The 27,302-nt window shown below is 41.5% G+C and overlaps 1 protein-coding gene across 1 annotated transcript in view; it reads left to right on the forward strand.

Annotated features, from left to right (window-relative positions):
* The window catches only part of MUC19 (mucin 19, oligomeric), a 118,523-nt gene extending 99,815 nt beyond the window's left edge, over positions 1 to 18,708 (forward strand). The window contains exons 21-22 of the mRNA XM_063446227.1: positions 8,982 to 9,069; positions 18,472 to 18,708. Of these exons, the coding sequence (XP_063302297.1) occupies positions 8,982 to 9,069; positions 18,472 to 18,708 (325 nt within the window). The remainder of the gene's footprint in view (positions 1 to 8,981; positions 9,070 to 18,471) is intronic.
* The last annotated feature ends 8,594 nt before the right edge of the window (positions 18,709 to 27,302 follow it).

Consider the following 27,302-nt stretch of genomic DNA (forward strand, 5'->3'; position numbering starts at 1 on the left):
ATAAGGATGTTTCAATTAATTGTAATAATTTTGTAGAAATAATTATTTTCAGGTCAAAATGCACTTGTTTTGTTTTGGCCCTCGTCAGTTAGCTGGGATTGGTTCAGAACCTCTAGAGTAGGTGTCAGAGCAAGTGTGTAGGCCCCAGTAGTCGAGCAGTGAGGTAGGCCCCAGGCTTTTGGTGAGCTTTCCTGCCCATTGGAGCAAACAAAAAAAGGCATGGACTGGCATCCAGTACTGTCATGGAGACAAGGTGCGTAGTCTCACTCCCAGATGGCACACGGAGACACTGATTTCCAGCTGATTTTTTGGCAAACCTGCAGGAGCTCAAGAGAATGGAGTCCGTGCTGATCAATAGTCACGCTCCGTCCTGTCAAAATGCATTTTTCTTTGTTTATTCCATTTTTTTCAAAACCAATTCCTTATAACACTCCAATTCTAGTTTTTCATATCAGACTTTATTTTTGTTTTAATATTTAACTGTTGATATTTAATTGTTTTACTTTTTACTTTTGAAGATAGTTGAATTTTATAGGGTTTGGGGGGTGTGATCCTTGTCAGCAGGTAGCACGGTCCTCTTGGGCAAAAACATGCAAAGTCTTTTAATGCAACTTAATTTTAGGCACTTTATTTGTAAGTTCACACAGGAGGCAGCAGCAAATGAAAACATAAATATAACACAAATCCCTATAAACAAAAACCTAGCTCGTCAGAGCACTAACTAACATCAGATTCTCTATCTCTCAGGAGTTAAACTATAACAAAATAATATTGGTTTCACCAACCTAGTGTTTGTCAGCTCTCAGCACTCCAGTGTTTAGTCAGCCTGCTGCTTCCAGCCTTTTTTAGAGAGAAAACAAACATTCTCCCCTTACCTGCCTAGCAGGGAGGGGTTTATTCCCACTGCTGCAGCTGTGGGTTGGAGACAGTCCAAAAACCTTGGCCTGGATCTATGTCTCCCAAGAAAACCGCTAAACTGCGGAGTGGAGCACTGGCCCACCCTGCTCTCCAAATGCTCCACCCCAGGGGCCCATAACTAAATATTAATTTCGGTTGTATACACACAGAAACATATACTCCCCCCGGGGGTTAAAAATCATATGCCTCTCTGAACAATTCTGTCGAAATATAAACTCCCTCACAGACCACCCTATTCACCTTATCACAGGGGGCTCTGATTTTACTCACATACTCACATGTTAGGAGTGCTGGCATTTCTTTTTAAATTACAAAAGTCAATAATCAATTTTCTCTTGCAAGTAGGATTGTAGCTACCTATACTTACAAAAAACACAAGTAAAAGTCTTGATCCACAAAAGAAATAATTCTCAAAGCCACAGTTAGATTTATATGTCAGATGACTGTAGGCACAAATCTCTAAAGTCCCCCCTGCTCCCCAACCCCAAAATAAGGCAGATACAGTATGTATAATGAATTTATTTACTTGATATTTCAGAAAGTGTGGCTGATGTTTTAAGATGGTATGGCACCAGACTCAGCCCCTGGAATTTTACTTCTCTCTGTACAGTACAGAGATGCTCATACACAGAGATGCTCATTCAATAAAACAAGCTTGGAACAACATAAATATATTTATAAAATACACAGAGCTGAGTCCAATACAGAGATAACCATGCCACAATCAGAGCTGAGGAAAAAGAGATATAATGCACAGAGCTGAGCACAATACAAATATAACTATACAATACACAGAGCTAGGATGTCTACAGAGATACTCATACAACAGGCGGAGCTGAGTAAAATACACAGAAATAACACATAGAGCTGGAAGAGCCTGGGCCCCTTACAATATTGAAACAGCTACACCCAGGACTCACAGCACACATCCCTGCAGGACTTCCCATAAGCAAAGCCTGGTCCCCTTACAATATTGAAACAGCTACACCCAGGACTCACAGCACACATCCCTGCAGGACTTACCATAAGCAGAGCCTGAGCCCCTTACAATATTGAAACAGCTACACCCAGGACTCACAGCACACATCCCTGCAGTACTTACCATAAGCAGAGCCTGAGCCCCTTACAATATTGAAACAGCTACACCCAGGACTCACAGCACACATCCCTGCAGTACTTGCCATAAGCAGAGCCTGGGCCACTTACAATATTGAAACAGCTACACCCAGGACTCACAGTACACATCCCTGCAGTACTTGCCATAAGCAGAGCCTGGGCCCCTTACAATATTGAAAAAGCTACGCCCAGGACTCAGCACACATCCCTGCAGGACTTGCCATAAGCAGAGCCTGGGCCCCTTTCAATATTGAAACAGCTATACCCAGGACTCACAGCACACATCCCTGCAGGACTTTCCATAAGCAGAACCTGGGCCACTTACAATATTGAAACAGCTACACCCAGGACTCACAGTACACATCCCAGCAGTACTTGCCATAAGCAGAGCCTGTGCCCCTTACAATATTGAAACAGCTACACCCAGGACTCACAGCACACATCCCTGCAGTACTTGCCATAAGCAGAGCCTGGGCCCCTTACAATATTGAAACAGCTACACCCAGGACTCAGCACACATCCCTGCAGGACTTGCCATAAGCAGCGCCTGGGCCCCTTTCAATATTGAAACAGCTACACCTAGGACTCACAGCACACATCCCTGAAGGACTTTCCATAAGCAGAGGTAGAATTTCTGGATAATCGCTGACCCATCCTCCTTCTCTAACTATCGTCCCATATCTCTGCTCCCTTTCTAATCAAAGCTTTTGGAAAGACTTGTCTTTACCCGTGTGTCTCGCTTCCTCAATTCCAACTCTCTCCTTGACCCTCTTCAGTCTGGCTTCCACCCTCTCCACTCTACTGAGACTGCTCTTATCAAAGTTACCAATGACCTAATCGCAGCTAAATCCAAAGGTCACTACTCCATATTAATTCTCCTTGACCTCTCTGCTGCCTTTGACACCGTTGATCATGCTCTCCTCCTTCAAACTCTTCAATTGCTCGGTCTCTGTGACTCTGTCCTCTCTTAGTTTTCCTCCTATCTCTCCCAACGCTCATTCAGTGTCTCCTTTTCCAAGGATACCTCCTCCCCTCGTCCTGTTTTGGTTGGAGTTCCCCAAGGCTCTGTCCTTGGTACCCTTCTATTTTCTCTTTATACTGCCTCTCTTGGAAAACTTATTGCCTCTTTTGGATTCCACTACCACCTGTACTCCCCGGACCTCTCCCCTGCCGTCCTGCAACGTGTCACTGCTTGCCTTTCTTCCATCTCTGACTGGATGTCCTCGCGCTTTCTGAATCTCAATCTCTCTAAAACTGAACTCCTTGTCTTTCCTCCTCCTAATTCTGATCCTCCTCTCTCGCTCTCCCTTCAAGTCAGTGATATCCACATAAGTCCATCCTTGCAAGAGCGCTGTCTTGGCATCATACTTGACTCTGGCCTCACCTTTGAGCCTCACATCCAGTTTGTTGCCAAATCCTGTAGGTGCCAACTTAAAAACATATCCTGCATCTGCCCCTTTCTTACACAAGATGCTACCAAGGAGCTTGTCCATGCTCTAGTAATTTCCCGCATGATTACTGTAACCCTCTCCTGACTGGTCTCCCCAAAAGCCGTATTGCCCCGCTACAGTCTGTAATGAATGCTGCAGCTAGACTGATTTTCCTCTCTAGTCGGTTCTCTCACACCTCACCCCTCTGCCAGTCCTTACATTGGCTCCCTGTATCCTAAAGGAGTCAATTCAAAGTGCTAACCCATACATTTAAAGCACTGAACAATTCTAGCCCCTCTTTTATCTCTTCACTGATCCATTGTTATGCCCATCCTCGTTCCCTCCGCTCTGCCCGTGACCACCTCCTGACCGCTGCTCACACCCGTACGGCCAACTCGCGCTTGCAGGACCTCTCGCGGGCGGCTCCTTTGCTATGGAATAGCTTGCCTACCGCCATCAGACTCTCCCCTAGTCTTAAATCATTTAAGAAGGGCCTTAAAACCCATCTCTTCAGGAAAACTTATGGCCTACCAGAGTAACCTCTACCTCACATACCTGTCTCTTGCTCTGTCCTATAGGGCAGTGGTTTCCTCTCTCCTCCAGCTCTGCTTCACTCCCACCCTATTTGATTGATATTTCCTGTCCTAACGTGTCTTATACCCCACCTACTATAGACTGTAAGCTCGTTCGAGCAGGGTCCTCTTCAACCTATTGTTCCTGTAAGTTTTCTTGTAATTGTCCTATTTATAGTTACATCCCCCCCTCTCATAATATTGTAAAGCGCTACAGAATCTGTTGGCGCTATATAAATGGTAATAATAATAATAACCAATATAACCAATAAGGAGATAACTTAATTATCCCACACAGCCAGGATCACTGTGATGGATTACACAGAGCTGCAATACAGAGATCCCACACAGTACCTGTCTCTGTAAAAAAGATTTATCTCTCTCTCTCTCTATTTTACTAGCCATAACTTAGCTCTCCCTTGCATAATCTCACCTTTATAGTGCTCCTGCTATGATAATGTTAGCTTTCTATTAAATATTGCTGCTGTTATAAAACGTGTGCTCTAAGCACACAGAGTGCATATGCTTCCTCTGGAACAGTCTACCTACCCCATCAGACTCTCCCCTAGTCTTCAATTGTTTAAGATGTCCCTCAAAACACATATGTTCAGAAATGCTTATGGGCTCCAAGAGTAACTTATCTGTACTTAACCATATCTGTCTCTTGCTCTCCTAAAGAGCCACACCCCACTCTCACCTCCAGTTCTGATACTTTTCCACTGTATTTGGTGGCTGTCACCCTTTGTGTTTTTGTATCCCACCTCCTCTAGTCTGTAAGCTCATTTGAGCAGGGTCTTCATCTACGTATTGTTCCTTTGTCATTGTATAATTGTCTAATTTATTGTAAAATTTTCCCCCTTTCATAATATTGTAAAGCGCTGAGCAATTAGTTGGCACAATATAAATACCAATAATAATTATAATAATCAAGATTCCGATAGCTCCAAGCATTTTAGCTACTCCTGACTCACTATTAGCTCTTAGCACACAGTATACACAGGGTTAAAGCAGCAGGATACTGATAGACTCCTTATTAGCATTGCAGCTGATAATATAATTAATCTGCGGAGGTAATATGGAGCCAAGAAGTAACTGACCTGGTTAACAGAATAAACGATCATTACAAAATAAAACAGATTGAAATAAGAATCAGATCAGTCCTCAGAGTTAAAGCCCCAGTCTTGCTGCTTGAAGCTTCACTACTTTTCCATAAGCCACAGCATTGGTGTCTCAGGGCTCAGCTGTAAAGTGACTGATCACTTTAAATAGAATGATGGGTATGTGCAGTAGGAGTTATTAAAATTATTAGTGACAAGCTGCACAGTGCTGTGTGTCAGAAATGTCCACTTCTTATCCACCATGGGCTCCCATGGCTTTATATACAGTCATGGGGAAAAAAGTGCACTTTGTTTAAATTCTATGGTTTTATCAGGACATAACAATCATCTGCTCCTTAGCAGGTCTTAAAATTCGGTAAATACAATATCAGATGACCAACAACACATGACCTATTACAACTTGTCATGATTTATTTAACCAAATAAAGCCAAAAATGGAGAAGCCATGTGTGAAAAAGTACACTTTATGATTCAGTAGCTTGTAGAACCACCTGTATGACATTATCAATCTTTCACATGGTTGTGGATAAATTTTGGCCCACGTTCTTTACAAAGTTGCTTCACTTTATTGAGGTTTGCTGGCATTTGTTTCTGCACTGCCTTTTTAAAGTCCTGCGACAGCATTTCAATCAGGTTGAAGTTTGAACTTTGACTGGGTCATTGCAGCACCTTGATTATTTTCTTTTTCCGCCATTCTGTTATAGATTTTTTGGTGTGCATGGGATCATTGTCCTGCTGCATGACCAAATTTCAGCCAAGCTTTACCTGTCGGACAGATGGCCTCACATTTCTCTGAGCTTTGCCTAGTGTGACCTTGACCTTGGGGTGAATTTGCTGAGATGTCCACTCCTAGGAAGATTGGCAACTGTCTTGAATGTTTTTCACTTTTAAAAAAATCTTTCTCACTGTAGAATGATGAATGTTAAAATGTTTGGAAAAAGCTGTTTAACCCTTCCCAGTTTGAGCAGCAAGAATTGCTGATGTCCTTCCTCCATGGCATTGTGTTAGCACACACCTGAATGCTCCAAACTAGAAAACTGCTAAACCTTTGTTTTTTATAGAAGTGTGTGACACTTGCTTATTATCAATTAAGCAAAGGGATACTGTGGTTATCCAACTGGCATTGAAACCACAGTAAAAGCCATGCACAGCATATGAGCTGTGACAGGCATGCACAGCACATAAGCTGGCTTGGAAAGCAAACCCACAATGCAAAACATACAGTAACAGGTATGCACAGCACATGAGCTGGCATGGAAAGCAACCCCACAATGCAAAACACACAGTAAAAGGCATGCACAGCATATGAGCTGTGACAGGCATGCACAGCACATGAGCTGGCATGGAAATCACCCCCACAATGCAGAACACACAGTAAAAGGCATGCAAACAACTAAGCTCAGCTCCCTACCTTTCAACCTCTTGAGATGCACCAAAAAGGCTCCAAAACTTGCTGCAAATGGCTCCACAACTTGCTGCAAACGACTCCAAAACCTCTTCAACACCTCCACACTCACGTGCTACCGGGACACTTGTTTCGTATTGCGAAAAAAAATCGTAAACCGAGGCAATTTATTTTTACAAATTCTCATTCGTAAACCGAATTTTTCGTTTACCGAGGCGTTCGTTAACCGAGGTTCCGCTGTATATGGTTTTTCAAACATGGCTTCTCCATGTTTGCTTTATTTTGTTAAACAAATCATCACACCGTGTAATATGTCATGTATTGTTGTTTATCTGAGGTTGTATTTACCTAATTTTATGACCTGCTAAGGAACAGATGAACTTATGTCCTTAAACAGTCAACTTTCATGAGGTCAGCATGTGAGGAAGTGACAGTCGGCCACTTCTTCCCAGCTAATATAGAACACCCCAAGGGAGGAGAAGGAGAGGAGGGAGTCAAAGTGGGAGCTCTGACTTCCATCAGCCTTAGCCAGCCACTGGACCCCAGGGAAGTCACCCTCCTGCACCTAGAAGGTAGGAAACAGGAGGGTGACTAAACATTTTGCATGTGTGTGTGTTTGTGTATCTGTGTGTGTATGTGTATCTGCATGTGTGTCCCCTATGTATCTGTATGTCTGTCACTCTTTGTATCTGTTTGAGTGTCATTCTGTGCATCTGAATGTTGGTCATTAAGTGTCTGTGTATCTGCAGGTGTGTCTTTATGTGTATCTGTCTGTATGTGTGTCTGTGTATCTGAATGTGTGTCAGTGTATTTGCATGTGTGTCTGTGTGTATATATGTGTAGCGGAGAGGTAGTATAATCCACAGTATCTCGACTGGGTAACAGGAACAACATAAAATAATCCAGGCAAATCAATACAGCAGACAATAATCCCGGTAGCGTTGCAAGAATCCTTCCTTCCCAAGAACTAGACGACACATAGGCTAGGAGTCAACTGAGGTCTTTATTCACAGTTCCAGTATTTATGCAAGTCCCCATGCAAGGGGTTTCCATACTGACATAACAGGGGCATTCTGCACATTTCTCCCATCAGGCACTGCTGGACGAGATGGATACTGCCACTAAAATATACAGTTAAGTGGATTATCCCTCCGTGCAGCAAAAATCGCCATTTTACACTAAAATGCATAACTTTTATAATATTCATCACATTTAAACGAATGGACGTTCGGTAGATAGCTGAGGTCTGAGCGTACATTTCGTGAAAGTACCGCTCAGATCCCAGCATAAATAACCGAACGCCGCACGAAACAAGTATAATATTCAAGTTACCTTCAAACTACCGATTGACTTTAGGGAACCACTTTACCGAAGGACCGGGGCTCCTGAACAGCTTGGAAGTCCAGCGGTATTCGTGCCGTCGAGTAGCCGATTTTAGTTCCAGGCGCTCGACGACAAAATACCACTGGGCTAACAAAGGATCCAAGATGGCCGACCGCCGCGTGGTCGGTAGCCGAACGGCGGCCACCCTGAATCCCTCTAATTTCCGATTGCAACAATGTTGCAATCCTTAATGGGAGCCACACAACCTCCTGTGTGTGGTCTACATTTGGTAGTTTGTTCGTTTCACGAACAGTGTTGAAATTCACTGTTCGTGAAACAATTGTATGAATGCTGGCGGTTTTTCATGCCGTCAGCATACGAACGCTATTGTACACATGGAACCTATACAGCACACATATACTTGGTTATTAAAGGTATATACACATCTTTATGACAACACAATAAACAGTGGCTAATCCGCCACAATATGTAGTAAGGAAAAAAGGAGGGTTGCACTCAATCACAGGGTTTAACACAGGGTGCACTGAGCATGGATCAGCAAACCCCAAACAATCTGTACAAATGAAAAAAAATCTCAGGCACTCACTGTGATTACCTCAAGGCAGTTTTATTGCAACATTTCGACCTGAAAACAGGTCTTTATCAAGACCTGTTATATAAAGATAGATAAAGACCTGTTTTCAGGTCGAAACGTTGCAATAAAACTGCCTGGAGGAAATCACAGTAAGTGCCTTTTCATTTGTGTGTGTATATATATATATATATGTGTCTGTGTATCTGTATGTGTGTTAGTTTGTGTGTCTGTATATTAGCATGTGTGTCAGTGTGTGTATCTGTGTGTCTGTATTTGTATGTGTATCTGTGTATCAGCATGTGTGTTCATGTATGTATCTGTATGTGTTATATGTGTTGTATCTGCATCTATGTCAGTGTGTGTTTGTCTGTTTATCTGCATGTGTGTGACCTTGTTCGTGCCTTTTTGCTATCCTGTTTGGGAACCAAAAAAAGACGCACGAACCAGGGAACACACGGGAGCTTGTTAACACCAATTAACAACTTGGAACGGTTTTCACCGCAGTGTTCTAATTGTTCATCTGGATGGCTGCAATTACTATGGACAACTACGAGGTGGCGCCAATCTTGTTCGCATGAATGAAGGCAGCTGTGTTTGGGCATGAATCTCATGGAACTAAAATCGGACACAGAAACTCCTGAACACCGCTGGACTTCCATCATCGCCTGCGTTAGTTTTTTTTATCATTTAGAAGGGCACTATTCGGTGAAATCGTTCATCTGGATGCGGAGAAGAAGCTCCAGGGTAAGAAAATTGACTATCTTCAGTAGTTTGTTCATTTTCCAAACTACCGAACTAGACCAACTGCAAGCCCTGGTACTCTGGAACTGTTTTGGGCATGGGACCATGCGTGCGGTCGGTCAAATATAAGACTTTCAGGAAATTCCTGAACCCCTGAACTGATCTGGGTGATTCTTCGATATGTTGTTCATTCACCCCGGATCTGGACTATCAGGGGATATAATGTTTGTGGGGGTTTTATGTATTTTTAAGGTATTTTGGGTTTTTTATAAACATGTGTGTTTTTCTGCCTGGATACAATTGAGTTAGTACAGTCCATGACACAATTATCTCCCAGACACAGGGGAGGAATTGTCTTATTATGTAATTATGTATGGGAGTGTCCTGGATCTGAGAGCCAATGTGGTTGTGTATTTGTTTATACTGTGGTTTACTCTCAGGTCCAGGAGGGAGTGCTCCTTGCATGGGGACTTGCATAAAAGGCCAGTCATGGCTACCATTAAACGAGTTCCTGCTTACCCTCAACATAGAGACTCCTCATGTGTGGGGGAAACGGCTGTATCTACCCTGGGGATTGCTATATCACTATACTCCTCTGGGTTATAATCACTTGCTCTTGTTAGAGCAGCCTGCTACACTCTCTGGAGTAGGAGAGGTCTGCCCACTGGAAGATGGATCCTGGTCTTGGGTCCAGGATGGTTGGAGGATGGCGAGACCCCAGCCAAGATGAAATGCTGGAAGTGGGGACTACGGTGCTGATGGTGTCTGGTGCAGTGCTTGTGATACTCAGTAAGTCAGGGTGCCAGGTGGTCCGCCACACACACAATTCTGTTATACTCATCCCCCCCAACCATTTATTCTGGCCTCACCTATGAGCCTCATATCCAGTCTGTTACCAAATCCTGTAGATTCCATCTTAAAAACATAGCCCGCATCCACCTCTTTCGTACGCAAGATGCTACTAAGGAGCTTGTCCATGCACTAGTAATCTCTTGCATGGATTATTGTAACTCTCTCCTAATTGGTCTTCCCAGAAGTCCTATTGCCTTAGGCAGTCAGTAGGGCTATTGGGGAGAGAAAAACACAATATTATAGATATACATTTGTCAGGGGCTGCTGCTGTGCTCTTTTTGTGTCACTTTCAAGAAGGCTTCTTGCTTCTCTCTCCTGTGGGCACTGTAACCCCACCCCCTGGTGCTATCAACCATAGATGGTCCTTGAATAGAGAGGACAATAGCATCCCTCTCTTATGGGCAGCTGGTTATGCTGTTCAAATGGGGACAGTGGCAATTCCTGAAATACATTCTTAAAAAAGAATATGCATGTGCAAAACTTGCTGAAGCAAGGCAGATTTCAAACCAAACCCTTTTTTCTGACATTTCTTGATGCTCTCAAGTAAGTTTCTCTGTACAGCTACCAGTAGAAGGGTAGGGCCCTGCAGAACAGAAACCTATTACAGAATTAAAGAAAGAGACACACATTTGATTCCATATTTTTAGCTTACCACCCACCCCTCCAGAAAAATAATCTTAGTGTTTCTAAACTACTCCAAATATTTATTTCCACACATAAAAACTAGGGTCTACAGTCACACGATTGTAGACCTACACAAGGCTGGAATGGGCTATAAGACAAACGCCAAGTAGCTTGTTGAGAAGGTGACAAAAGATGGTGAGATTATTCGCAAATGGAAGAAACACAAAATAACTGTCAGTCTCCCTCGGTCTGGTGCTCCATGCAAGCTCTCAACTCGTGGAGTTTCAATGATCATGAAACCGGTAAAGGAATCAGCCTGGAACTTTATGGGAGTTATCTCAAGGCAGCTGGAACCATAGTCACCAAGAAAACAATTGTTCACACTACACCGTGAAGGACTGAAATCCTGCAGCGCCCGCAAGGTCCCCCCTGCTCAAGAAAAAACATGTACAGGCCCGTCTGAAGTTTGCCAATGAACATCTGAATGATTCAGAGGAGAACTGGGTAAAAGTGTTGTGGTCAGATGAGACCACAATTGAGCTCTTTGGCATCAACGCGCCGTGTTTGGAGGAGGAGGAATGCTGCTTATGACCCCAAGAACCCTATCCCCACTTTCAAACATAGAGGTGGAAACATTTCGCTTTGGGAATGTTTTTCTGCTAAGGGGACAGGACAACTGCACCACACCAAAGGAATGATGTACTGTCAAATCTTGAGTGAGAACCTACTTCCTCAGCCAGGGCATTGAAAATAGGTTGTGTATGGGTATTCCTGCATGACAATGACCCAAAACACACAGCCAAGGCAACAAAGGAATGGCTCAAGATAAAGCACATTAAGGTCCTGGAGTGGCCTGGTCAGTCTCCAGACCTTAATCCCATAGAAAATCTGTGGAGGGAGCTAATGGTTCAAGTTGCCAAACGTCAGCCTCGAAACCTTATTGACTTGGAAAGGATCTGCAAAGAGGAATGAGACAAAATCCCTCCTGAGATGTGTGCAAACCTGGTGGCCAACTACAAGAAACGTCTGACCTCTGTGATTGCAAAAAAGAGTTTTGCCACCAAGTACTAAGTCGAAGGGGTCATATACTTATTTCATTCATTGACATGCAAATCAATGTATAACATCTTTGACATGTGTTTTTCTGGAATTTTTTTGTTATTCTGTCTCACTGTTAAAATACACCTATTATTAAAATTATAGACTGATCATTTCTTTATCAGTGGGCAAACGTTCAAAATCAGCAGGGGATAAATTACTTTTTTCCCTCACTGTACATGGGCAGCAAGTGCTTGTTTTTTCTCTGATACTGTAGTATACACAGAACCTGCTTCTATGAACATGGAATGTTCATCTACTTGAGCGATCCTTACTATTCTTTTATTGAATAACTCCTTCACGTTATTGTAGTCTCCTTGGTTGTGGTTCTTTTTCATCTCTCCTGTTTGTGTTGTTGAACTGCAAGTTGCAATATGTTGAGCAATTTCTTGGAATAGTAGACAAAAGTAGAAGAGATGGAATCTAATGAATCTGAAAGACATTACACTTAGAAGAAAAAGAGACTGGGTTGATACAAATAGAACACCCTACAAAAATAAACCAAAATACAAACTTAGAAATGCATAAGGATGACAGTTAAACAAAAAAGTACAAATAAGGGTAACACTCACAAAGTAAAAATGCAAACTAATTTAATCAATCTAGCTATCTACACGGTGTGAGTTCTTGTTTGAGTAGCCAGTGTGTGTTGCAATGGCAAGTGCACAGACCAGTTTCCACTAACCAGCATTAGAGGGTTAGCCACTCAGCATAAAGAGGGGCCACCCGATCTTCATCTGTCCTGGTAGGCTGCATTGGAATAGAATAAGCTAAAGAGTGCAGCATACTAGTGCAACATGCCAGGTGCTGCTTGTATCCAGGTGGTTGGCACTCGTTCAATGAGTCAGTTAGTGAAAGTGTTGCCATGGCATTCCGGTGGCAGAATTCATTGAATATTGTAAAGCGCTACGGAATCTGTTGCCGCTATATAAATGGCAATAATAATAATAATAATAATAAGAGCTGGGAACAAAAAATGAGCACTTATCAAGCATTACTTTACATTAAGTGCTGTCTTGTGATTACTGAAGTTACTGGGTGTACCTGATTTAAAAGTGAATGGGGTACACTGGATTTTATTTTCCTGGATGTACTGGTTTTTTGAAACCACAATTTCCACACAAAAATCAATATCTTTATTATATATGTTTGCTAGTTTTAGAAAATTTTAAAAGGTCAGATTGGATATCAGACAAAAATACAAAAAGCAAAACCTGCACCTAGTATAGATATACAATTCAGTGTGTCTAACAGTCCCGAATGTAGTCCTTAAAAAATAAGATAATACCTCTTTTTATTGAGGTAAATGTTGTATAGGTCGGTGTTCTTTATAACTGGGGTTATCTCCTTAGTTCTTTTAAGATATAATGTTTAGAGCCTAAGCCAGCTCTAGCGTGTAGCGCCTGGAGCGGCACAATCCCCACTCAAGGATATATCGTGAGTGTTCCTCAGTTTGGAGATGATCACAGGAGCTCAGTGGGAGAAATAATAAAAAAGGCAACAATAGTGCTCTCAGTAAGAATCCACAGATAATTAAAATTAAGATAAAATATACTCACAAAGATGGAGCAAGCAAACTGCTCTTGATTATATCGTTGGTGGAATAATCCCCATCTAGGATTTTCTTTGGAGTAGTGATGATAAAAATGGATGTAGCCAGGAAGATGTTAGTAAAAGTAATAATAAAGGTAATTGGCACAATAGTGAGTGTCAAAATATTAACAATCTTTTTTTAAATCAATACAGTAAAAATCCATAACACGTTTCGTCTCATATTTTTTCAAATGGAATGTAACATGATACCTGGCTATTTGGCTTTATAGGTGTAAGATAAATTAAAATTGGTGCTAAAACAATGTTAGTCAATTAAAAACATGCAATTATACATACTTCTAAAACTATTGTATTTATATGATTAATTGCTCTTTAATATTTAATAAGTTATTTGTACTTAAAATATTTTTAAAACGAGGTTGAGAAAGGGATAGATTTCCAGAGAATAGATAAACACGTGACTCACGACCCGATCGCGTCATCGTCAATTTGACTTGTGTAGTATCTGTCATCGTCGGCCTATAATGTAGAAAAGCCGTTGCTGAATGGTAATTTAAAGTGCAATGAGTGTCCATTAATTGTCTATAGCCGGCCAAGGGGATTAATGGCAATAGTTATAAACTTTGTGTTTATTGTGGCCATATATAAAAAGTTAAATAGAATACTCGGCGGCCATATTTTGTATGGCAATTATACAGGATGCTCGGCGGCCATATTTTGTATGGCATATATACAAGATATTATGGCCACCTAGTGGTTATTTTCTACATTACCATTAAATTATTATTTGAAGCCAAATTGAAAAGAAAGAGGAAATACAAATAAAATATATGTCTAAATAAATATGTGGACAGGAAAGGGGAACCTTCATAGTCTGTAATTGCTAACACAATGTGCTAGAACTTAGATAATCAGTTAATAATAAATACATAAAAATAAATCTAAAAAATTAGAAAAAATAATTAAAAAAATAATTAAATTAGAATTGTAAAATTATTTGTTGCACAATAATGGGATAGAAGGAAAATACTACAAGGCTAAAATATATGGCATAAAAACTTTATAAAATATGAAATAAGTCTTATAAGGACCCTAACACCTTATGGGCTCAATATTTTTTAAATACTTATTTAATCTTTTATAAAGGTTTTTATTTTATATGTTTTATCTTTGTAGTATTTTCCTTCTATCCCACTATTGTGCCAGAAATAATTTTACAGTTATACTTATTTTTTCTCATTTTTTTATATCTATATTTTTATGTATTTACTATTAATTGATTATCTAAGTTCTAGCACTTTGTGTTATCAATTACGACTATTAAGTTTCCCTTTTCCTTTAATAATAATTTAGTGGTAATATAGAAAATAACCACTAGGTGGCCATAATATGTTGTATATGTGCCATACAAAATATGGCTGTTGAGCATCCTGTATAATTGCCATACAAAATATGGCCGCCGAGTATTCTAACTAACTTTTTATATATGGCCACAATAAACACAAAGTTTATAACTATTGCCATTAATCCCCTTGGCCGACTATAGACACTTAATGGACGCTCATTGCACTGTTTAGCGATGGCTTTTGTACATTATAGGCCGACGATGACAGATACTACACAAGTCTAACTGACGATGACGCGATCGGGTTGCGAGTCACGTGTTTACCTATTCTCTGTATATCTATCCCTTTTTCACCCTCGTTTTTAAAATATTTTAAGTACAAACTACTTATTAAATATTAAAGAGCAATAAATTATATTAATATAATAGGTTTATCAGTATGTATAATTGCATGTTTTTAATTGGTTAACATTGTTTTGATGCCAATTTTAATTCATTTTGCACCTATATAAAGCCTAGTAGCCAGGTTTAATGTTACATTTCATTTGAAAAAGTCTGAGACGAAACGCGTTATGGATTTTTACTGTATTGATTTTAAAAAAGGATTGTTGATTCTTAATATTTTGACACTTACCATTGTGCCAATTACCTTTATTATTACTTTTATTAACATCTTCCTGGCTACATCCATTTTATCATCACTACTCCAAAGAAAATCTTAGGTGTGGATTATTCCACCAACGCTATAATCAAGAGCAGTTTGCCTGCTCCATCTTTGTGAGTATATTTTATCTTAATTTTAATTATCTGTGGATTCTTACTGAGAGCACTATTGTTGCCTTTTTTATAATTTCTCCCACTGAGCTCCTGTGATCATATCCAAACTGAGGAACACTCACGATATATCCTTGAGTGGGGATTGTACCGCTCAAGGCGCTACACACTAGAGCTGAGGAGGCAACTCTGAAAAGAACTAAGGAGACCACTGAAGTTATAAAGAACACCAACCTATACAACATTTACCTCAATAAAAAGAGGTATTATCTTATTTTTAAGGACTACTTTCGGGATTATTAGACACACTGAATTGTATATCTATACTTGGCACAGCCTTTGCTTTTTGTATTTTTTCTGAAGGGTTAGAAAGGATTCCCCTTCCTAAAGGATTGCTGCCTATATTGTTTTTGACGTTGATAGCGCTGATTCATACCCCCTTTTTCTTCAGATTAAATATCAGACTATTTCAGTTTTCAAATGTTAAATTTCCCGGATTGTTTTGCTGAATCTGTATCTTAATTTGGGGCATTTTAGGAGATTAACAATTGAAATTACCATATACATCAGTCGAAACATTCAAACCACCTGCCTAATATCATGCAGGTTTGCCTTGTGCTGTCAAATCAGCTCTGATTTTTGAGGCATGGACTCCATAAGACCTCTCAATTTGTCCTGTTTATTGAGATCTGGGGAATTTGGAGGACAATGCAACACCTTGAACTCTTTGTCATGTTCTTCAAACCATTCTTGAACAATTTTTGCAGTATGGCAGGGTGCAACTATGTTCTGCAAGTGGCCTGCTAGAAATGGGTGTATCTTAAATACATGAGCTCAAACACTTTTGGGATGTTCACCCTTCATTTCAGGATATAACACCATTAAAGTTGAGCGGACACCTGGATGTTAGAGTCCGGCGGAACTTTGAAAAAAAGTCAGGGTTTGGGCTCGAACTTAACCCCGAACCCAAACCCCATTGAAGTCAATGGGGACCCGAACTTTTGGGCACAAAAATGCCTCTAAAAAACTCCTGGAAAGGGCTAGAGAGCTGCAAAAGGAAGTAAAATGGGGGTAAGACAAGTGCCCTGCAAACAAATGTGGATAGGGAAATCACTTAAAATAACATAAAAATTAAAAATACAGCGGAGCCATAAAATAGCACTAGATGGAATTTTTCATTTTAGCTTTGGAAGAACATAAATCAAAATCTAAAGCATGGCTGTCAGGAGGATCACCACAATTATCCATTTGAGAGAGGGTTGGAGTGCAGGGGATTCTCTTTCATTGTTTAAACTGAGTATAAACTTAACACAAGCCTCTGCTAATGTGTACATAGTTTATACTAAGAGACCCATAGGTTGAGGAGGCGGTAACCGTGGTGGTGGAGGTGGAATTGGCGGTGGAGGAGGTAGCCAACACTGTTTTTTTATTTGTTTGTCTTTTTTTTTTTTTTTTATTGGGGTAGCCCCCAAAATATTGGGACATATAAAAAAAAGAAACATTTGCGACTAGCGGTGCATTTCTTGCAGTCCTGATGCATGGGGAAATGCTCAACTCCTGATGCATGGAGAAAAGGCCTTCACAAGCCTCTGCTATTGTGTACATAGTTTACACTAAGTGACTGACCCATAGGTGACATTGGAAGCGGCAGTGGAGGAGGAGGAGGAAACCAACACTGTTTATATATATATATATATATATATATATATATATATATATATATATATATATTAATTTATTTTAATTGGGGTAGCCCCCAAAATATATTGGGACATACAAAAAAAGAAAACTGTTCCGCAGAGCGACTGACCCGTGCGTGCTGCATCTGAAACTCCACTATCGCCTGCTGCTGCTCGCACAGTCTCATGAGGCGGTGAGCGGAAAGGCCGAATTTACGCTGCAGCACAGACAGGCAAGCAGCATGGTGAGAACGCGAAAACTGCGCTCAGACGGCCCGCACTTTCTGCAGCAGCTCTGATATATCTGGGTATACACCGTGGCATCACAAGGGCCACCCAGAACTGGCTCAACTCCCATCAAGCCAAGTTCCCAGAGGAGATCACCCAGCTCGTCATGCTAGAGCACTTTTTCAATGTGCTCCCCAACAAGAAGGTGACAACGCATTCGTATATCAATCCATATCAACTTTCGATGCCATTGACTGTGCCTACCATGGTGACCACGGGTAACGGGGAATCAGGGTTCGATTCCATACAGGGACCCTGACAAACAGCTACCACATGCAAGGAAGGCAGCAGTCGTGCAAATGACCCACTCCCGACGCGGGAAGGTAGTGACGAGGCCCTGTAATTGTAATGAGTCTACTTGAAATCCTTTAACTCTGATCAATTGGAGGGAAGTCTGGTGCAGATCCACTGACCTGTGCGTGCTGCATCTGAAACTCCACTATCGCCTGCTGCTGCTCAAACAGTCTCTCCAGCATGTGCAAGGTCAAAAGTTACGCTGCAGCGCAGACAGGCGAGCAGCAGCAGGGTGAGAATGCCAAAAGCGCACACAGAACCTGCTTAACGGTAAAAGAGCGTGACTGCGTCGTTACAGCATCAACACGGGCACCATGGGAGAAAGAACCAGTGAGAGCCAGAAAGAGAGAGAGAGACAGCAAAATCCAACCTGGAAAATCCATTGGCAAGGTACAGAATACTTTCTTTGTTCCCTTGTTTTTAATAATGTGATTATTAATTATTAATTGTCTCATACAATTTTACCCCCTTGTTTCTTTGTTCTCTTTGTTTCCTGTAACTTTCCTTGTTCCCTTGTTTTTAATAATGTGATTATTAATTATTAATTGTCTAATACAATAATTTTTTTTGGGGGGGGTGGGGGGTAATGCAGATAGCGTCACATCTAGTGATTGTTATCAGGGACCCCCAAATCCTGCAGAGAACATCCGCTGGCAAGGTACAGTACAGAATACTGTATTGTCATTGTTCCATTGTGTTGCATAATGAAAATCTACATTCATTGTATTTTTATACTGTTTTACAGATGTCTGAGCGCAAAGAGGAGCAGGCTAAGGGCAAGCGCCAGAGTATTCCTCTGGATGTCAAGATTCAAGTACTGGACCGCCTGGATATAGGAGAGCGCCAGGTGGATATCAGGGCAGATCTCCATTTGCCTACCTCCACTATCTGCACTATCCTCAAAAACAAGGATAAGATCTGCACTTCAGCGACAAACAGCACTGCTTCTTCAGCCAAGAAGATCCAGGTCCTACGCTCTTGAGGAGATGGAGAAGAGGCTTTCCATATGGATAGATTATTAGCTGGAGCGTAACATGCCTCTCAGCCAGGCCATCTTGATGGAGAAGGCGAAGATTATTTACGCTCACATACAGAGTCAAGATCCAGATGTGATGGAGAGTTTTGCAGCAAGTAGAGGTTGGTTTGACCACTTTAAGAAAATCTTAACGTTAATCTCCAGGGAGCAGAAGAGAACACCGGGCTTAAAAGCGGTGAAAGACAGGCTGACCCTTCTTTTGGGTGGGAATGCCAGCGGTGACTTCCATATAAAGCCATTGCTGGTGTACCACTACCAGACACCGAGGGCAATGAGGGGCATTAGCAAGTCCAGCTTGCCAGTCATTTGGAAGGCAAACAGGAAGGCATGGATCACCAGGGATATTTTTACAGAGTGGTTCACTGATCATTTCTGCCCTTCCGTGCAGCGTTATAGTCGGCGCAAGGGACTGGAGGAGAAAGTGCTGCTCATCATGGACAATGCGCCGAGCCACCTGACTAACTTGGCTGAGCGGCCCACCTGCATTCCTGTGGAGGTCCTGTTCTTACGGCCCAACACAACGTTGCTTATCCAGCCTATGGACCAAGGGGTAATTGCTACCTTCAAGACCTACTATCTCCGCCGCACATTCCATCAGCTGATTGAACACATGGACCGCGAGGACAAGCAGTCAATGTTGGACTTCTCAAAGCAGTACCACATCATGAAGGCTGTCTCCAACATTGATCTTTCCTGGAAGGAGGTGACACAGCAGTGTCTCAAGGAAAAAGATCTGGCCAGAGCTGTGTGAGGATGTGCAACTACCAGAGCCCATCATAGCGGAGATAGTTGACGTTGTGACCACGGCTGGACTAGGAGACACAGATGCTTAGGACATTGAGCAGTTAGTCCAGGCTTCAGGTGAGAGCCTCAGCAATGAGGACCTTGAAAAACTGGATGAACAGGGCACAGAGAAACCTCAGGACACCAGCGACTCAGACACTGAGCCTCCAAAAGAGCTGCCTCTGAGCTCCTAAACAGGGCATTGCATCAGGTCAATGACATAATGGATGAGCTGGTGGCCAATGATCCTGATGGAACTAGGAGCAGGAATGCAAGGCGCATTGTGCTGGGAGGGGTGTCTTGCTGCTGCAATCTGCTCGATAGCCGCAAGAAGCAAAGACAAATGACCCTTGACCAATTTGTGGCCAAAAAAACGAGGCAGGAGGAGGACCCTGGAGCCTACACATCCACCATTTAAACCTTTTTTTTTTTGGACTGTTACTTTAATTTGGTACTGTTTATTTAATTTATTGGGTGCAAAACCCTTAGTTTATTTAGCTTTTTATTGATGCTGCTGTGTGCAGTTCACAGCAAGTAAAAAATTTTTTAAAGTTTTTAAAAATGCTATTGGTGTTGTGTCTTTTTTTCAAAGTTGATTCCCTATGCCTATCTTCCCCAGGTTAAACTGCTCCGTTTAGAGCTGTTTTGCTTAGAACTCATAACAGTTGGAACCTATCTACAGTGTTAAGCAAGGTACTCCTGTCTGTGGCCGCACAAACGCTGGTGCTCAACACCAGGGGGCGTGCGGTTACCCTGCACCAGACCCTGATAATCCATTCCACACTGTGACTCCTAACTTCTATATCAGGCATACTGGGTCCCGGTCGTCCGACCGCCGCCCAGCCAGTGTCTGGTTCCTGGTCACCGGACTGCGAAATTTCGTATTGCTCGTTAAATCTGTTATGGTTCTTTTTATCGCTTCAACTGTTACTTGGATAACTGTAGGAATTCTAAAGATAATGCATGCCGACTAGCACTAGGGGACGGCCGCTCCGCTTTTGCACCCTGCTCCCTCTTATGCTGTGCTGGTGCCTCTGTGCGACCAGCGCCTCTTCCTCCAAACTTCACATGTCACTCGCATGACCTTGATTCCATGTGGGGTCTAGGACCTCATCATCCTCCACATCATCTTCCACCCACTCCTCAACCCTGCCCTCCTTGCCGGTATGCACACTGCAGAAAGCCACAGCAGTTGGCACCTGTGTTTTTCCAGCATGTAAAGTCTGCAAAGGACATAGGGAAATTGTTTTAGGATTGTATCCAAGCAACAGTTTTCCCTATAAACTGACCTCTCAGTTTGACTTGTGATGGTATTGCCCCAGAATTACAATATTGTTTAAGTACCTCTTAGCTATTGATAACTGGTTTAAATATAGCAGCTTGTTATCTGGTAGTTTCTAGTGTAGAAAATATCAATCTGTTTTCTATCACTTAGATCTGTGTGACAAATGTTGTATGTGTGAAACAATATTACAAGTGACCGATGTAGTAAATTCTAATCAAAGTTCCATTTGCAAAAAAAATTCTCGCCCATCTTCTGTGGGTTATTGCATTTTTAAGATGTAAACTTATTTTATCACACTAGCCATGCACAGGTAGATTGTCTGGCACGTTGTTTTGGTGTTTGGTTTTTAACTTTGTAGTTGTGTCTTTACACAATATAGAAATGTATGTTAATGCTTCTGTATATGAAGCGATCACAATAACACTTATTTTTTCACTTTAAAAAAGAAAAATCAGGCTAAACAAAAATTGGCAATTAACAATATAACATCTGAAAGGTGCATGAAAGGATGCTGTATGATTTTTTAAAAAAAGAACACACTACATGAAGGTCCTGTTCACTAGAGTGTGTAGTCATGAATGTAACCAGTAAAACGTTGTTTTTAAAGCCACTGGTTGGCCCATACATATTTTAAAACTTGTTTAATTTTGTTATAGCATGACTTGTAGTCTTGTTTTTAACTTGTCTATAAAACATATTTTTGTATGACACTTAGTGTGTTTTTTCATTGATTATTGAATTTTAATGGTCTAAGATAATTAACATGTCAACAGGCAAACGTAACCCGAATAATTTGTCTCAGTCGTGCCTTCTATACTACCTGCACCATAGGCAACATTTATTTGTCTTTAGACTTTCTTGAGAAGCGGTAACTAGCCAGTGTTGCACACATACACCAGATTTGAAGTGCACACCCCAAATGTACTATTTAGCACCCAGAAAATTAGAATTTTTACAACTGCACTATTTGATGCTTCGATTTGACTCTCAGATATGAAGAGCAGGCTCCAAAATGTACTATTTAGCAGATTAGCAGCAAAACAATTAGAATGTTTACCACTGCGCTGTAAGCACACTATTAGACGCTTCTATTTGACTCTGAGATATGAAGTGCACGCCCCAAAATGTACTATTTAGGAGATTAGCACCCAGAAAATAAGAATGTTTACCACTACGCTGTAAGCAAACTATTAGACGCTTCTATTTGACTCTCAGATATGAAGAGCACGCCCCAAAATGTACTATTTAGCAGATTAGCACCCAGAAAATAAGAATGTTTACCACTACGCTGTAAGCAAACTATTAGTTGCTTCTATTTGACTCTCAGATATGAAGAGCAGGCCCCAAAATGTACTATTTAGCAGATTAGCAGCAAAACAATTTGAATGTTTACCACTGCGCTGTAAGCACACTATTAGACGCTTCTAGTTGACTCTCAGATATGAAGAGCAGGCCCCAAAATTTACTATTTAGCAGATTAGCAGCAAAACAATTAGAATGTTTACAACTGCGCTGTAAGTGCACAATTTGACGCTTCTATTTGACTCTCAGATATGAAGAGCACGCCCAAATTGTACTATTTAGCAGATTAGCACCCAAAACATTTTACATTTTAAAACTGCAATGTGACAGCAGTATTTGACGCTTCTATTTGACTCTCAGATATGAAGTGCACCCCACTAATTTACTATGCCACTAATGTACTATTTAGCACCCAAAAAAAAATGACTTTTTAAAACTCCGATGTAACTGCGGTTTTTGAAGCTTCTATTTGACTCACAGATATGAAGTGCACCCCACTAATGTACTAGTTTGCAGAATTTTTCCTAAGCTGTCCCTATCAACGGCAGCATCCTCTCTCTACACTAATAATACCTCATGTGCATGTGGCGCTACGCGACTCCAGCTTCTATATAGAGGCTGGGTCACATGCAGCACTGGCCAATCACAGCCATGCCATTAGTAGGCATGGCTGTGATGGCTTCTAAGGGCACACAAGTCAAACGCTTGTTGATTGGCTGCCCTGCAGCCTTTGAAAATGTGCCATTAAATCGCCGAACACCGAATTCCAACCCGAATATACAGTGATATGTCCGTGTTCGGGTACGGGGTCCAAAAAACATAATGTTCGGTACGAACCCAAACTTTACAGTCCGGGTTCGCTCAACTCTACACACCATCCACAACAGCAACAGATTATGTCCCCCTTTTTCACATATAGTTTGTCTTTTAATTCTTTATTTTATGTTAGATAGAGAAAAAGTAGTGTGTACATACAATACGACAGCACATTTAGTCTGACAATTTTTCTGAAAAACACTCTCAGGTTTTTTGGGTGAGTATTGGGATAGGTTTTTCTGTGAATTTAAAATATAATCCGAAGTCAGCTATTTTTGCAGTTAGGCAATTGTGTTCTAAAATATAAAAATCTTCTTTTAATTAATTGTGATTTCACAATAGTTATCACTTTAGGAAATAACCCTGAATGTGAGAATTTTTTTTTTTTTACCTTTTTAAAATGATATTGCGAGACTGAGCACTCTTTTGTTTTTATTTCTTTTTTTCTTTAACACTCTAGCAAATGTCAATTTGGAAATGTAATTTGCACTGGTAAGTAATATTCCATATTTTTTCTTGTTTTTTATACACAATCTGTACATTGGCTAAGGGGTCTTTAAGTCAAATATCTAAAGTCACTAGACACATACCTATATCCTTAAAGAGTGACAGATAGTCAAACAGAGAGACAGACATACATCTGATGACAGAGTTCAAGGGCATATGCAAATGATGTTTAGAATGTTAGTTGAATTAACCCATTAGTGACAGTACCTCATTTTGCTTCTTTGTACATAAGGACACAATCAATGTGTTTGTTTAACTGTTCATTTTTATCTTTGTTATTTATATGTTATATTCCAGTTTTTGAAAGGACAGAGAAGGCTGCAATATATAAATATATAACTTCAGACTTTTGTATGGAAACAAGATCTAAAAAAAACCCAAATACAAACATTACAAAAAAATCATTTCCCCATAGTTTTGTCATACAAGAAATGTGCTTTGAAAATACATTTATTAATTTGTGCAGATTTAAGATGTACATCATATATCTAGGATTTCAATCTAATTTTAGAGTTACTTGTTTAAAGCTAAATCTTTTAGAAGTTTGGCTTTTACATTTAGTAGTATTTTAAGAAACCAAAATTGCCACACAAAAGTCAATTTTCCATTATATATGTTTCCTAGTTTTTGACATTATTAAAAAAGTCAAATTGAAAAAAGTCTAATTAAATATCTGTGTATTTCAGTTTTCAAGCTTGAAATTGCACAGATTGTTTTGCTGAATCTGTGTCTTAATTTGGGGCATTTCACAGGTTGCCACTGGAGTCATCTTCCACTCCTCCATGATGACATTGTGGAGCTGGTGGATGTTAGAGACCTTGCACTCCCCCACCTTCCATTTGAGGATGCCCCACAGATGCTCAATAGGGGTTAGGTCTGGAGACATGCTTGGCCAGTCCATCACCTTTACCTTCAGCTTCTTTAGCAAGGCAGTGGTCATCTTGGAGGTGTGTTTGGGGTCATTATCATGTTGGAATACTGCCCTGTGGCCCAGTCTCTGAAGGGAGGGGGATCATGCTCTGCTTCAGTATGTCACAGTACATGTTGGCATTCATGGTTCCCTAAATGAACTGAAGCTTCCCAGTGCCATCAGCACTCATGCAGGCCCAGATCATGACACTCCCACAACCATGCTTGACTGTAGGCAAGACACACTTGTGTTTGTTTTCCTCACCTGTTTTCCACCACACACGCTTGACATCACACATGCTTAACACCATTTGAACCAAATAAGTTTATCTTGGTCTCATGGTACATGATTCCAGTAATCCATGTCCTTAGTCTGCTTGTCTTCAGCAAACTGTTTGCAGGCTCTCTTATATATAATGTCAACTTTAGAAGAGGCTTCTTTCTGGGACGACAGTCATGCAGACCAATTTGATGCGGTGTGCGGCATATGGTCTAAGCACTGACAGGCTGACCCCCCACCCCTTCACCCTTTGCAGCAATGCTGGCAGCACTCATACATCTATTTCCCACATTTCACGTGCTCTGATGCTTGTTCTGAATGGAACCTGTTCTGTGAAACCGCTGTATGGTCTTGCCCACCATGCTGCAGCTCAGTTTCAGGATCTTGGCAATCTTCTTATAGCCTAGGCTATATTTATGCAGACTAAATTCTTTTTTTCAGATCCTCAAAGAGTTCTTTGCCATGACCAGTATGAGAGAGTGTCAGAGCGATAACATCACATTTAACACACCTGCTCAACATTCACACCTGACACCTTGTAACACTAACTAGTCACATGACACCGGGGAGGGAAAATGGCTAATTGGGCCAAATTTGGACATTTTCACTTGGGGTTGCCAATGGTTTGCCAAGGTTTAGACATTAATGGCTGTGTGTTGAGTTATTTTGAGGGGACAGCAAATTTACACTGTTATATAGGCTGTACACTTACTACTTTACATTGTAGCAGAGTGTAATTTCTTCAGTGTTGTCACATGAAAAGATATAATAAAATATTTACAAAAATGTGAAGGGTGTACTCATTTTTGTGAGATACTGTATCTTTGTTACGGTTGCCTCCAGGCTAGCTGAAAGTTAAACCATAGAAAGGATGCTCCTAGCGCTCACCAAAGGACCATCAGCACCGTAGACACCATAAGTACTGCAGGCTCCATGAACCGCCGCTGCAGGGCTGGGATCTCGCCATATGCTATCCGCCCTGGACCTATGACCAGGTTCCAGTGGGTGAACCTCTTCCTTCTGTAGGGCGAAGCAGGATCAGGAGCAAGAGCTCAGTAGCTAAGGGAGTATGCAGAGCAAAGCAGTCTCTGTAGTGATTATAGTTGTCCCCTACTAACACGAGTCGAGGCTGCGAGTTAGAGGGTCAAGTAGTTCTGTTTAATCAGCAACAAAGTGCTTTCTTTTGTGCAGGTTTTTACATACTTACCGCCCACATGGTCTTGTGGAACAGCCAATCAAACACATGATAATACAGGCAAACACTCCCATTCATTCCAGCAAAATCCTGCCCTCTGCCTGTGATAGAACTACTGTACACAATGGGCTAATGTAATTATCACAGGCAGGAAAATCGTTTTTATAAAATTCTTATAACTTTAAAAGTATACATGCAATATTAAAAGTTACATATTCTAAACAGCATACTCCAAATAAAAACATACTCAAAATTCAGACAATTCCCTCCGGTGGTTTAAATGTTAGGTGGAAGTCCTTTTTGACCCACCGCAAGCATGGCTTTCCTGCCCAAAACAGTTCCATGGATTTGGGCTGTGCAGTCGGTCTATTTTACACAGAAAAGTTATTAAGTCTCATTGTGTCAGGATCGGGACAGGGATCCAACACGCAGAGTACAAAGAGTGGAAAGGTACATATACCGGGCCTTAGAATGGCCGGACTAACGTACCGAGAGTAAAGAATAGTCAGAGGCAAGCCGAGGTCGAGGGAACGAGAAGACAGATAAGCGAGAGGCAAGCCGGGTCAAGGGATAACAGAGAAACAGGGTAGTACAACGAGCCGAGTCAAAACCAATAGAGCAAACTAGAATACCAGAGCACTGAGTGACTAGACAAGCTAGAACCACGACAGGGCAATGAGCTGAAGTAAGGAGTAAGCTTAAATACCCTGGCTCTGGATGGAAATCACGCCTCTGACAAGTACCGATTGGATATCGGACACTTGAGTGACAGATTGCTCGTGCTAGCGTCATGACGTCACGTATTGAGCGTCCTGCTAGAAAAGGACGTGGATTCCTCGCGGCCGGTGTTTAAGTGACTGGATGAACCGCGAGGAACGGAGGAAACAGCTCGCCTGGACGGATACACCACCAAGTCTCTACCTCCCTTAGAGGTAGAGGCCTCAGGTACCCTGACAGTACCCCCCCTCTCAGATACGCCCACCGGGCGGAATGAACCGGGGCGAGATGGGAAGCGAAGGTGAAATGCTCTGCGAAGGCGAGAAGCATGGACGTCCTCCTGAGGTACCCAACTCCTCTCCTCAGGACCATATCCCCTCCAGTTGACCAGATATTGCAATTTTCCCCTTGAAATTCTGGAGTCAATGATGGAGCTGACCTCGTACTCCTCCCGACCCTCCACCTGAACAGGACGAGGCGAGGAGACCTTAGAGGAGAATTTGTTGCAAATGAGGGGTTTCAACAAGGAGACATGAAAAGAGTTAGGAATGCGTAAGGCAGGTGGCAGAGCAAGGCGATACGCAACCGGATTGATACGAGTGAGAACCCTGTAAGGGCCTATGTAACGAGGAGCAAATTTCATGGACGGAACTTTTAGGCGAATATTCTTAGTACTCAACCATACCCTATCCCCAGGAACAAAAACAGGAGCCGCTCTTCTATGTTTGTCAGCGTGTTTCTTGAAC

The sequence above is a fragment of the Pelobates fuscus genome, chromosome 3 (genome assembly GCF_036172605.1).
Source record: "Pelobates fuscus isolate aPelFus1 chromosome 3, aPelFus1.pri, whole genome shotgun sequence".
Taxonomy (NCBI): Eukaryota; Metazoa; Chordata; class Amphibia; order Anura; family Pelobatidae; genus Pelobates; species Pelobates fuscus.